This window comes from Electrophorus electricus, chromosome 11 (genome assembly GCF_041902795.1).
Source record: "Electrophorus electricus isolate QZ-2024a chromosome 11, ASM4190279v1, whole genome shotgun sequence".
Taxonomy (NCBI): domain Eukaryota; kingdom Metazoa; phylum Chordata; class Actinopteri; order Gymnotiformes; family Gymnotidae; genus Electrophorus; species Electrophorus electricus.
In genome coordinates, this window is record NC_137507.1 from 16,872,501 (window position 1) to 16,887,120 (window position 14,620).

Genomic DNA, 14,620 nt, shown 5'->3' on the forward strand with positions numbered 1-14,620 from the left:
GGCTAGCGTATGCAACTGCCACATGCCGACTGTCCTTGTCTTTCTGCATTAGAGCTGCACCGAGGCCGGCATCAGAAGCGTCCGTGTGAATGAAGAAGGGGCTGCCGAAGTCAGGGAACATCAAAAACAGGCGCTGAAATCAGACAACCCTTCAAGAAGTTCATCACAGCTTCACATTTTTCATCCCAGATTAACTGAGTGTCCAGTTTCATGAGTGCAAACAGGGGCTCAGCACGACGTGCGTAATCTTTAATGAAGTGACGATAGTAGCTTGTAAGACCCAGAAATTGCCTCACATGTCTCACCGTGCTTGGAGTTTTAAAGTCAGCGACAGCCTTCACTTTCTCTAGGTCTGGTAGGATTCCTGACAGGGTAACACTGTACCCAAGGAAAGTGAGCTCTTTTAGACAGAGCTGACACTTCATCAGTTTTAAAGAGAGAACCGCTAATTCAAGTCTGGACAGCACTTCTTGCAGGTTGGCCAGGTGTTGCTCAAATGTCGGTGAGGCAACAATGATGTCATCCAAGTAAACTGTGCAGCACTTGTATGAGTCCAGCAAGAACATTGTTCATTAGCCCCTGGAACATTGCAGGAGCGTTACAGAGGCCGAATGGGAGAATCCAGAACTGGAACAGACCACAGTGGGAGATAAATGCCGTCTTAGGCCTCGACTCCTCCTCTACAGAGACTTGCCAGTAACTGTGGGCTAGATCTAGTGTGGTAAGAAACTTCCCTCTGGCAAGGAAATCTATAGATTCATCAACCCTAGATAGTGGGTATGAGTCTTTGACTGTTAGTTGGCTAAGGCCACAGTAGTCCACGCAAAATCTGGGTTCTGAGCTGGGACGAGTAACGATAACTACCGATGGACTGGATGCTGGCTCAATAATTCCATATTGCAACATCTTTTGGACTTGCTCCTCAATGATCCTTTTCTTTGTGGGAGAGGAACGATACGGGGGTAGGTTGATTGGTTTTGCGGCCACTGTATTAATAACATGCTCCATCAGATTAGTATGAGCTAGGTGCCCATCAAACAGTAGGCTGAATTCTTCCAGAAGACTCATTAGTTTAGCTTTGTCTACGGTCTCCAAGCAGGCACTATCTGCTTTGTCACTGAGCATTAACGGTGGTGCAACAATGCTCATTAGATCTCCTCCTTCACAGATATCCATGATATCTGTGTCTTCAAAGCCAGGAGGCCTATCAGCAAACACAATGGTTCTAGATGGGATGTGAACGCTAACGGATGCTCGTAGCATGCAATCCACTCCCAAGATTAAAGGGGTGGAAGAATGACAAAGCGGTGATAGAAACGCTTACCTATAAATCCAATGGTCAGCCATACAATCCCACTCGGATTACAGCAAGTGCCATCTGCAAGTTGAATTGATGGAGCTGCCCAGGGCTGAGTATTGCCATTAGACTAGTCAATAAGGTCTGCCCTTATGGCCGACAGTGAAGCACCTGTGTCGAGCGTAGCATCTAGTGCTTTAGCGTTAAGGGCGACTTTCACTCTCAGTGGCGTGTTCCAGAATGCATTAGAAGAAATGTCTTCCACATGACCTAAACTGGGTGGGTCACATGAAGAATCAAGATTTGAATGAAGCAAATTTAGGATCTGGAGGGAAGGCTGCCTCTGTGAAACATCCTACCTCCTCTGAAGTTTTTCCGACTGTTTGCCGGTCTGTTTTCTCCTTCTTTCATTAGCACCGCTGTCACTACAATGCAGACGGCGAGATTCACCTTCCATTTGCTTCTGAGCATTTCCAGTCTCTGTGTTTGGAACCACATTACAGTTAGGGCAGTTGCGAGATGTATAACCAGGTAAAGAGTGCAGAGTGCAGTTCATGGGTACGCATTAGTAAGTCAACTACAGAGGAGATAGTCGTGCCATAGAGTGCAACTCTGTATTTTTCGAGAGCTCGTCTGCAGATAATTGTAACTTGTTCCTGTCCTGGTGGTGGGCACCTTAGTTTGTCAAACATATTGAGCATATGAGCAACAAAGGTAGGAAGGGGCTCACTGAGTAATTGGAAACGGTCCAGTATACCTCGTAGAATGCATTCTTGAAGGTCAGCTGGAAGAAAAACCTTCTTTAATAAGTCACAGAACTGGTCCCATGAAATTACGTGCTTTCTAAGGACGGCGAACCATTTCTCGGGCTCCTTAGTAAGGAATCTCGGGAGTTCAAGCAGCAATTGGTCATCATTCAAAGCAAGAGAAGACTTGTAAATTTCCACCTGCTGCAGCCATTCTTCTGGTTGCACCTCACCATCACCACTGAATACTGGGGGTTCCAGTTTTGTTCGATGAAGGACAGTAGTGAATGCTCTGGCTGCTTGACTTAGTTCCAGTGAATAATGTGGACTGTAGGCTGAGCTTTGAAGCTGGTTAATATCAGCTGTCATGGGTTGACAGGAGATCGGAGCCTAGCAAGACAAATCAGTATAAAGTGGGGTGGAAGTAGCAACTGGAGGGTTAGGTGATGGAGAAGCGGCACAGGGAGCATGTGTCTGATTAATCACTTTCTCCCAACGACTCAGAAGAGCCTTCTGTGCATCAACAGCATCATCCAAGCCATCTTGTATCCTAGCTAATTCGGCTTTTAACGCCCTGACTTGTGTTTTAAGCTTTGCTCTTGTCAGCCGTGGTACTGCACGCTCATGGTCAGTCAGAGTTTACAGGCAATACATCTGAATCAAAATGTAAACCTGAGTAATTCGCCATTTCATGGGCAAATATTAACAAACGGTCTTCATTGTTTTCAATTACAGGCTGATGTATGAACAAACAACAACATGTACATGTAAATTCTCAGAATATAGTCAAAGCACAGTACAGAAACAGCAACCACAGTGATATTACAATGGAACTGATGTTTGAAATATATAGTTTGTGAGTAATTTCAGCCCAATTTACCCAAACCTTCTTGGAACCAGGCGACCGCCCTCAATGTGGAGACGAGCCGAGGGCTGCTGTTTGCGACTTCCATTTTAGTAAAAGTTCGTGAGGACCTTATCCTCACATAGTAGGGAAAAGTAAATGTCCAACAGAAGCACAAAACAATTCAAAGTCAACACAAAAAAATCTAGCTCAATCAACCATCCGAATAATATTGGTTTATTCAGTTTAAATGAACTTCACGCGAGGCTGTTCAGTGCTTCCGCAGAGCGAATCAGGAGAAAACCTAAAAACGCATCCGACCACTATTCCGTGCAGCGGGGTGAACATTGGTAAAGTTTGTAATGACCAACGCAACCAAGTCCAGGTATTGAGAAGAGAAATGTTCGGGCGCCAGTTGTAACACTTGGAGTTAGGGTTATTTTAGTTACACTCCAACCCAGATGAGCAGAGCTTTGGGACAGGTAGAGAGTTCTGTGAAGCACGGTGGAGGAGATGTGCACCAGACTCACTCAGTTTAGTAGCAAACTTGCTGGTTTATTCGCCATGTGACATAGGCTCGCTCCTGGAGTATTGTAGACAGCTCATACGTGAGTTGTAAAAACAGCCAAAGCTCATAATGCATTACTAAAGAAGTAAATAATGATAAATGAAGAGCTGGGTCCAGCAATACAGTACAAAACCAGAACGTTTGTGCGTGGCCTACGTGCACACGCCTTTTGGCTAAACGTAATTTAAGGGAACAGTACGCAAATTAATGACCATTACAACCCACAGCAATACAAATTCAGTTTAAGTAGAAGCACTCACATTGTGTAGGAGATACAGGGACAATTAGGACGACTTGTGAAAATGTTGACTATAAAGCGGTAGGAGTGGAGGTTCTTGAGTTTGCCTAAATCCGCTTTACGTGTTTAAAGTTGCATGCAATGCAAATTTACAATCTATCAGCTACTGGTTAGCTCGTTGGTTTGCCAAACCTTTAGTTCTGGCAGAATGGCGAATTGTTTGTGAAAAATAAGTTCCTTCAACACTTAAAACGTCTCGCTTTTCTCTTCTCAGGTTGTTGAGCACCGTGGTCCAAGCATGCCCACTGCTTTCGATTAAGCCGACGCGGGGACTTGTAGACGAGAAGATACAGATCGTCGTGAGGAATTTAAGACCAAAACAAGATGTGACACTTCACTCTGTGCATCAGTCAGAAGATAAGGATTTTTGGGAAGCCTTCGGACACTATGTCAGCGACGACAACGGCACCGTGACCGGTGAATATTTATACTTTAATTAACAGTTTTGCTACATATGTTGACAATAAATGACATACACACTTAGCTACATAGCCAGCTAAACACGTCTTTTAGGTTGTGAAAAACAGCTGGTTTAAATTGTATGAAAATGCTCCCTGCAAAATATTAAGTTGTTTGGGGGCATTGATGTATATCGTGTGTCATAAATGTAAGTGAATGACTGCTGCGTGTGAATTACATTTATGATTAGGATTGAGTACATTTATGACTTTTTTGTGTGATACATGTGTGCACGCAGTGGCAAAGGACGCCAGTCTGAGCGGCACCTATGTAGGTGTGGAGGCCATGGGCCTGATGTGGAGTCTTCGGCCAGTGCCAGGGAGTCGAGCAGGACTGAGGTCCTCTACACTGCACTACACCTGTGTATAAGTTATGTGTGGGGCTTCAGTGGTCTATACACAAGGATGGACATCATGACTTTAGTTTGCACATAAAGCAGCAGGTTGAAAGTGTGACTGTTGTATTTATATGAAGAATCGTGAGTCTTTCTAGGTTAACAATCATTGATAATATAATGCCTGAAGCTATGAATAGTCCTTTTGTAACTTGCTTTGCTTTCTCTTTTTTCCCTCCCTCTCTGTTGTCCATTCATGCATTTACACTTCATTTAATTTAGATTACGAAAGAAAGATGTCCTGTCACCACTGGTATTCCACATTTCTGTGCATGATGGACATGTTTCTCAGGGTTTTACTCAGCTCACGCCATTAGAGAGCCTTGTTATAGAGCGATGGTACATGGCTCCAGGTGTACGAAGATTCGATATCAGAGAGCGAGGTGTTCGAGGAACTTTGTTCATACCTCCAGGTACAAACAAAAACATATGCAAACACCTTTGCAAAGGTTTGCTCTGTGTGAGAAACTTAAGAATTGCTGACCCTGTGCATGATACAAATGATACCTTTTTTCATATTTAATTGCACAATTGGTGCATGTTGCTTACTTAAATTTGCATAAAACTAATACTATGAAGTCAGTCCAAAGTATGTAATTGGTCATTTGAGACATCACAGCACTTTTTATACACAAAAGCACTGAAAGAATTATACATATTGCCACAAGTAGCGAGAATCAGAATCGTGTGTGTGTGTGTGTGTGTGTGTGTGTGTGTGTGTGTGTGTGTGTGTGTGTGTGTGTGTGTGTGTGTGTGTGTGTGTGTGTGTGTGTGTATCTCCAGGCCCTGGCCCATTCCCTGGTCTGCTGGATATGTGGGGAGGGGGTGGTGGGCTGGTGGAGTATCGAGCCGCCCTCCTGGCATCACATGGCTTTGCATCAATGGCACTGGAGTATCTGACTCCTGGTGAATTAAAAAAACTAAAGGCTGATGTCAATTACTTTGAGGTAATTCCCTTTGTTCTCTTTCCTTGACACACATATTCATGCCTGCACTGCACGGCAAAACACATGGAAGCAAGATGTGATTCTCTGGGCTGATAATAATTGGTCTTACTTGGACATACTTTAAAAATATTGCCAGCACTATTCATGTAGGAGATTCTGAATGCAGTTCTGAAAACAAATACTGTGATAGGAATATAGACCTAACACCTAATTCAATAAATCTGTGTTGAATGTTCTTTGTTTTGGGTGCTGTAGTGCTCTGTGCTGTTATAGTCTCTTCCTACAGATCTGTAAGCACAACCATAGTTGGTTTCATATGAATGAGTTGTGAAAGGGCTGAAAAAAACACTAGCAAGCAGAGTCCACTAACCACTAACCCTTTACCTTGATTTAATGTGGTGTGCATACAAACAGTTTACCCCCTAAGGGTAACAAATGAAGAATGGCATTTCTAACATTTCAGTATCTGGATACCATGCATTTAAATGCAGCGTTCATGTTGGTTCAGGTTTCTCGTTTCCTGTCTTGGTATCTTAAATAGGTTGGTACTGATGACTGAACATTTCCCAATTGGAATGAAAGTTTGTCTGTCTGTGTTGTAGACAGCATATCAGATCCTGCAGAATCATGGCATGGTGCAGAGGGACAGATTGGCTCTGTGTGGTCTCTCGTTTGGTGGTGCTGTCGCCCTCTCTATGGCTGCCTACTCAAAAATCATTAAGGTGAGTTTCATGTACTGCCACCAAATAAACATGCATAATACAAACACTGAGACACAAATGATGATACTTTTTATTTGTGTGTAGCCCCAGTGTTGTGTGTGCATCAGTGGCAGTCATATTCCGCTCATCAAAAAGTCTTTGGATGAAACCTTTGAGGACGTAATGAAGTAAGCGCTCAGTTTGTCATATTATGGGATATATTTAAACAGTAGGACATGAGGGAGTGTGCTATGAGCCTGAGCTTCTAATTTTAGGGTTACTATTGATGGGGAAAAAAAATCCCAAACTTATAAAAGTGCAACATCTTTTCAGTACCTCCTTTGTAAATTTTTTATTTATTTTTTTGTAAATATAGATGTGTCCCTTCATTAATATCTGGCAGTAAGTAATTATTTTTTCTCCAAGAAGGCAATCAAATAAAATGCCCTAATACAATAATGTGAAACTTATCTTAAAATGCATAATATTATACAGTCATGTGTCATCATACGGCCCCTCCTCCCAAAAGCCTGCGTGTGTGTTTGCATGGCCACGTCCTCTCATGTTTCTCAACTGATCCTTGTTCTGTGTCATAGTGAGCGAATATAAGTCTCTTGTCTAGGTATGGATGTTGTCTATGTTTAACCATATGATATCTTATGAGCTACGTCGTCTTTCTTACGTGTTTGAATAAATGTATGTTTCTGTTTCACGCAACTTGTAGTTAAACTTGTAGTTAAAATGTATGTTGTTAAAATGTACCTTGTTCTGTAACAGTGCAGAAATCCTGAAAACACGAGCTATTAAGTAATTCAGCAAAAGTTACACGTATCTCCAATCATTCCTGCTCCAACAACTACTTCAACTATAGACATGGTGCATTAGGGGTGTTGTAGCAGGAAAGCAACAAAAAAGGTAGTAGGTAGCATTTTGTACCTGCATGCAAAAAGGAAAATAGACATTGTACTAAATTATTATTGACTAAAAACAAGGATTAAACTGAAAATGGAAGATGGTGATTCTTCTGTTCTCCCATAAATAAAGCCAGGAAATAAATAAAGCCATGTCCTCATCTGTAAATAAACCTAACTAACTGGATATCATTTTGTTTGAAACATGGCTTAAAAGATCAAGAAGTCATTTTTTTCAGTGATTTCTTCACATTCTGAAGAATTCAAACACCTAGTGGACTCACACCTGGATGAATGAGACATTCTGTATTAAATCTAGTATAAACATTGCCGCTTACATGTGGGGTTCCTGCACAATGTTGAAGTTGTAAACATTTGGCCCTTAATCTTATCTTAATTTAGTATCAGGACAGTATCTTTGCCAACTTAAAATAAGAATAGCTTACGTTCAAAAAAGAAAATACTCTAAGATATAACTTGTGAATTTTATTTCCTGTTACTTAGTTTTGGTATTTATTTTATAACATCCAAAGTAGCACACAAATCTGGCATTTTCAACTATTTGGACGGTTCAGAACACATCTGCATGACAGATATGCATCTCATAAACCAGTGGCTCATCTACTGTATATATCTATGCTCAAACACAGTCAATTCAGCTAATACTAGTGAGGTAATCACACTTAATGTTATATAGCTAACTAGCAAGCCAGCAGCAATTCATTAGACTTGGTCGTTTTCCAACTCCCTGCTACAACTGCAGATTCGCATCGTGAAAAAATGTTTCTGTAGTTCACAGGCTGATGCTGAGGCTCATGAAGTTGAACCACTTTCTGGGGACGGTAGCTCAGGTTGACTCCTCATGCCCATAGTTATCTAGGTAGCTAGCTACTAGCAGGCTGAAGAAAGCATAACACACAAGACAACAACCCCTTCAAAATTATACTTGAGGTCAAGATGTTCTGGATAGCTAGATACTTAGCAGGCTTGCTCAATGAGGTGACGGACTGAATAAAACAACACTGAGACAAAAATGCAGAGATGGCGATAAAAGTCATGTTAATTTCAAATGAGAATAAGCACAATGTAAAGAAGTGAAAGTGAAAAAAAACTAATCATTAAAATAATTTAGTTATTTTCTAGGGTTATTGCATAATTTGTATGCATTAATCTGTACACATCTGTTCAATGTGTATTAGATAAAAACGTGGCTCGGTAGGACTTGTTTTGGCATCAAACAGTTCTGCTCACTTCACTGGTGGCTTTGGTGTGTTTTATTGTTCTGCCTTCACAACATTCAACCTAAATGTTCTCAGAGTAATGCCACCTTCAGAATTTGATGTGCATCTACAGTCTTCTTCACATTCTGACCAAGTGGGCTGCAGGTCAAATGTTCTTATGAGTCATCAACTGTTGTGTTGTACAGGTAGAAGTGCTAACTATATGATTTATTAATGGATTTGTATTATGTTTTTAAAATTAAATGAAATTATGACTTTTAGATATAGAAGTAAAATTCGGATAGAGAACAATCAGGTCATCTGGAGAGATGTTGCCCTGCCCATCACAACAGATCCCACCTTGAAAGTGGATGTAAGTTACATAATTTACAGGACTTTATTATTTTTATTACAGTCCTCTCGTTAGTTTGGGCTTCAGTGTAGTTTTTTTTATCGTAGAATATTGTCAAAGACATCTGGGTATGTAAGATATTTTATTTGTTTATAGGTTTGAATGTATAGGTATGTGTTTGCCCATAATGAAGTGTTTGTATCACATGTAGGTTGGACAGATAACATGTCCAGTGCTGTTAGTGGTCGCTGGTGATGATCAGAACTGGCCCACTGTGGAGTCTGCTGAAGATGTAAGATCACAGCTCTGTACATCATTTACAGTTCAATAACACACATACATAACCCATAGGGCAACACAATATATTTTACTTGCTAATTCAATATTGAGATTTTTTACATAGCATCGATTGCTGCATGCCTATTATAACACATTGACCCCATTTTGCACCAAGAAATTCTGGGTCCCCTTTTCAATAAGGAATGCCATTTGTCCAGTATTTCAATAGAAGGCCATAACTAAGATGAAAATATTTCATGCTCTAAAAATATGATCTAGATTCATTTTCATTTTGTTACACCAGAGTAACAAGAATAACTGACATGATTAATGCTAGATTATATGTTAGCCCATTTACTAATACATTCACATTTAGAATCAAAAAAGTGATAACTCAAAACAGGATTTTCTCAGTTTCATGTAAATTACGTATGAGGCCAGGTTGTGTCTTTTGTTAATTTACCTAGCTAGCTATCTACCACACAGATACACAGACCCCTCGCAAAGACACATTACAATAATGGGAATCGATCCTTGTCAGACATTGGGTCAGAATGCTTCTTCTACGTCACCAGGTGCTTTTGGAATAAACCAGCAGCTTAGTATACACTTACCAATCATATTGTTAGAAACACTTTGTAAGTGGACCATTAAAGTCTATAGCCCTTGGTGGTGGTTCAGAAGTTTTGCCTTGCTCTAGCCCTTTCTGGTCAGTTTTTGACCATAGAACCCCTCTTGGCTGGGTATTTTTGCGTGGTGGACCACTCTTAACTCAAAATTGACCCTGATGTATAAATTCCCTCCACAACACCGCTGTGCCTAGTAAACATGTAGCAGCACAACAGTCACTACTGTACTACTTTCATGCCAGTTTATTTGGATGGTGTGAGAATGATACATGACCTATATACTATCCACTCAGCAATAAACCTGTGAAGCTAACAGGATATGAATATTGTAGAGGGTAGCTTGAAAAATGTTTATGACAAGATGGGCCCAGTGTCTGTATAGAAACTTTAAAATGCACATATAAAATAGTGTTCAGAAGGGCTATAGATTTAAAAATCCACATTTCAAAGCTCAAGTGCAAAACCACAACTTCAGAACATTTCCTTCAGAACAGTTTTGAGTTGTGACTTTGAACGTTAACCATTTCAAATCTAGTAAATGTTGATTGAAATGTAGATACAAAGGTGAGACCTGGGTTGCTTCTTTATCCTCATACATAAATGTTCTGGTGTTATTGAGTATGACGTGAAATTAGATGGGTTGTGGATGAGTACTGATTGACTAACCTGACCACATGATCTCTAAAACTGATCCCGACATAACCTGTACATAAAGTTAGGGTTAGGTTAGGTATCATCTCATGATAATTGTACCTCAGGGTCCCTTTCCCTTAGATACAACAGATAATGGAAAAGGCTGGAAATCATCACCTGCTCCAAGTCCACATCTACCCTGGTGCAGGTCACCTAATTGAGCCGCCATACTCGCCACACCACCGGGCCACAAACTTCAGAGTGCAAGGCAAAGGGAAAAGTATATGTGCACATCTTTTAATATGAAACGTGTACTCTGATATATATTATATTATTATTATTATTATTATTATTATTATTATACACGCACACACACACAGGCAGATCTTGCAATCTGATTTTTATATGTGTCAATGACCACAGCGCTCATGCTCTGGGGTGGACAGGCCAAACCACATGCAGATGCCCAAGAGGACTCATGGGGAAAAATTCTGACCTTTCTACAGGAACACCTGTATCACGCTACCTCATAGGCAAAACTACTTTAGTGGTGCATTTTTAATTAAATTAAAAGCTCTTAAATGGTTTATTCACTATAAAATAAGCTTTATCCACTGTGACCTGTATTAGTACATGAATGAAGGTATGTTTTGTGAAAATCACTAATAATTGCATTATAAATTGTAACAATGCACAATAAACACCTTGTTAATACCTTGATGTGCAGATTAACCTAAACGAACAATCAAATTCAGATGTTGTATGTGAGGTGGGCACACAACATGGCGCCGCAGATGACGACACTGGTGTGGAGTTCTTTAATGTTTGGTTTGTTTATCCATAGTTGTGTTGTCACATGTGAACCAAACAAACTCATATACAGTGCAGAAGTTTTCTTAAATATCAGGCAGTCCATGCCATGCGGTATAGACTCGTGGCTCATGAAACTCTGGCAGCATATTGCTGCCCAGCGTCCATATTGCGAACCTTTGTTCTTTAGGGAACAAAATGGATAAACTTTCACTGCTTAACAGAACAAACGAGGACTTGCAGAGCAGACCGTGCTACAGAGCTCTCAGGGAAAACAAGGAGGCTGAATCTGTTTTTGCATTAAAAGATGTTGGTGTACGGATGTAACTTTTAACAAAATCATGCAGTCCTAACTTAGAATCGCGTTTACACATAAAGTGTAAACCATTCTACTGTGCACAGGAGTTCTCCTCTGTTGTAGGGGTATACGTTCCACCTCATGCATGCGCACGTGAGGAACTGCAAGCTCTAGCAGAGCAGATCACGAGTGCCGAACACAAACAACCACACTCAGCATTCATTCATCGTTTTGGGGTACTTCAAAAGAGCCAGACTTACTAGTACTGTGTGTCAGTACTGTGAAAACATGGACTAATGAAGCTAAAGAAAGACTCCAAGACTGCTTGGAATTAACAGACTGTGGTATGTATGACAATGCTCCAAGCAGCATGGACTGATACACAGAGATAAACTGCATAGAATGATGTCCACTAATGAGCCCTCAGCCATCTGGAAAAGCATGTTGAACATCACCAGCTACAAAAGGCCAGCCTCTGAGGTAATAAAAGTTTTAACAGGCAAAAGAGGCCTAACATTGCATTAGACATATTGACAAAGTAAAACGTAAAGGCCTCTGTAGAGGCTTCTGCAGGCTTCAACAAAGGATCCTGGGTAGGCTTTGGTGGACCTCAGGGTAATATATATGAGCTCTCCACAAGGCTCAGGATGGTACAGAAAAACTCTTCTTTAGGATAAGGTCAAGAGAAGTCTTCTCTTGGAATGTGGTGGTAATGGGTTTCAACTGGTATAGGTGTGGAATGTCACTTTGCAAATGTTGACTAATGTATGGTTTGGATGTAATAGTGACAAAGGCAAATCCTAATATGTAAAACAGTTGGGTGAATGCATAATTAATTTTGACCCTTGTATAAAAATGTGGGTTCTTTGTTTGGTGGTTAGACATTCTCCAGGGGGTGCCTCAATAATGCTTTTTAGCGTTAACTTGCAATAAAAGACCAGCTATTCTCTTTAGCTAATTCTGAAGTCTGCATCTTCTTCATTTTATGTTTGAATGTTTAACTTAACAACTAACTGACTGGGGATTTAGGAACGACACCTCCCAGACAATGGGTGATGGTCAGCTGGCTAATGACCTTAACACATTCTACTGCTGGTTTCAAAAGCCTGGTACCACACACCTATTTGACCACAAGCCACACCTCATCAGCACCCAGCTACCCACTCAGCCTGCCCTGAAGATCTGCAAGGTAGATTTGCAACACCTCATCAGAAAAGTGAAGAAGGCACCTGGCCATGACAGAGTTTCACCTTCTTGTCGTCTGCAAGCCTGCCCAAACCAACTTTGTACTTGTCTTCACAAAGATATTGTTACACAAACACACACACACACCTTTCTGTGTGTCTGTGTGTGTGTGTGTGTGTGTGTGTGTGTGTGTGTGTGTGTGTGTGTGTGTGTGTGTGTATACGTACGTACATATATATAGATATTGTATGGAGTGTGTAAATATTGTTTTGTTTGGTACTTTGTTGTTGGATACTTGTAGTAGGGAGTGACTGACATTTTTGTTTGGTGTGGGTTTTGCCTCTGTCAAGTAGTTAGGAAAGTGTTGTATATTTCCTTTGTTTGTTAGGATTATTTAGTGTGGTTTTTTCTTTCATTAGTGTGGCTTTTGTTTGTTTTGGCTTGGGTCACTCCTGAAAACATTGCACCAGTATAATTGTTAATAAATAATATCTTCTGTAAATTACACTAAAAAATGAGATTTCTAATTGCGCTTTTGTTTGTTTTGTTGCTGTTCACTTTTTACAACTTGCATTCCCTTAGTCGTTTACATTTATTTTTCCTTGTTACAGCCTCACAGCCTAGACGGGGTTGTAACAGTATTCAACAAATAACTGGAGCTGCATGAAGCACTTTTACTGAGAAAAATTCATAAGGATGTGACGACTTATTTTTGTTCCTGCTACATGTGGCCAGAAAACCAAATCAGTTTATCCCAAAGGCACATTAGCAGCGTGCAAAGAGCCATTTTTCAAAGTACTCATAGATTGGACAAGCCCTCAAAATCAAGAGAAGCCTTGAGTAGTTCTTGACAATAATTGACATGACTACCAGGATACCCCAAATATCAAGCTTATGGTTATAGCATTAATTCAATTTTTCTAGGTTAGATTTGTCTAAGAATAGGCTAACATGATTGTGGTTTTTTTTTTCTTTTTCATGAGGTAATATATGAATTCGGAATCAAACACACAACGTAATCAACATACCATCCCAAGTCTCAGGGTGCTATTGAACAATATCATCAGATGCTTAAGAACACATTGTGTTAGAGATTCTGGGGAGTGCATTGCCTTTTTTTTTTGTTTTTGGCTATGAGAGATTCTATGAATGACTGACTCCACAGGGTTTAGTCCATTGAAATTAGTATATGGACATGAGGTGAGCGGTCCACTCACACTGTTAACACGTGCGTGCCTTCACGGAGGTGTGGCAACAACCATGGGTGAACCCCCCCTGCACGCGGCAGGCCGTACCACGTGACTTGGGGGGTGGAAGCATCCCGTGACAAATAAGGACTTTTAACTTTAATAAATTCTCTAAACTGTAAATATTCCTTTCTTTTTACAGAAGGAAATATTTTAGATCGTTAGATCATATTCTTGCTACAATATTTTACTGTAGTCTGATCTGTTTATTGCACATTAGATTTTTGGTCAGATGCTTCTAATAACTTTACATGTCATTAATCATCTTGTCTTGGGCTAGTTTTTGGATGTTCAACACATACATTTGCAGTACCCATTGACATATTATGCAATAAACATGCTGCTACAGTAACCTGCACACCATCCCAGCGGGTGTTTCAGAGGTCCCTCAGGCCTCTCCACTTGCATTTCATCCCACCAAAGGTTTGCTCGACTATGATTCCCATGTATTATTCTGACATTCTTCTTCAGATCTTTATTTGTCAAAGCACCATAATCTCTTTTTGGGGTCACAATGAATTTGTAGACCTGACCAATGCAGGCTGTGTCCCACAAGAGTTTGAATTCACCCATCTTCTCTCCCCAGTAACTGAAAAAGGTGGAAGATCTCAGGAATAATGAAGATGTGAGTTGAATGTGTTGTCATCCATTTTGAGTAAGATCATTCTGTCCATCTTAGGGGCTGATTTAATGGGTGTGTGTAGCAGACAGGATATTGCATTCCTAAGGAAAAAAAATATTTGCGTTCCCTTTACAGATGCTATGAGAACAACAAGGTATTATTGCTTACTGATCACTAAAC

General features: G+C 40.5%; 1 protein-coding gene across 1 annotated transcript; it reads left to right on the forward strand.

The window, feature by feature from the left end:
* The first annotated feature begins 1,816 nt into the window (after positions 1–1,816).
* Positions 1,817–10,811, forward strand: LOC113568946 (acyl-coenzyme A thioesterase 1-like). Its single transcript, XM_081723180.1, has 11 exons — positions 1,817–1,865; positions 3,928–4,170; positions 4,451–4,550; positions 4,829–5,019; positions 5,390–5,553; positions 6,156–6,275; positions 6,360–6,442; positions 8,668–8,758; positions 8,949–9,029; positions 10,420–10,558; positions 10,702–10,811. Exons 1-11 carry the CDS (start codon positions 1,817–1,819, stop codon positions 10,809–10,811), a joined length of 1,371 nt encoding a protein of 456 aa, XP_081579306.1.
* Positions 10,812–14,620: the final 3,809 nt, after the last annotated feature.

Bases quoted from the DNA above. Each gene is read 5' to 3' on its own strand.
- LOC113568946 (XM_081723180.1), top strand. From the start codon at position 1,817: ATGTATAACCAGGTAAAGAGTGCAGAGTGCAGTTCATGGGTACGCATT. The intron at 1,866-3,927 runs GTAAGTCAACTA...GTGAAAAATAAG, and splicing joins CAGTTCATGGGTACGCATTA to TTCCTTCAACACTTAAAACG. The intron at 5,554-6,155 runs GTAATTCCCTTT...TCTGTGTTGTAG, and splicing joins CTGATGTCAATTACTTTGAG to ACAGCATATCAGATCCTGCA.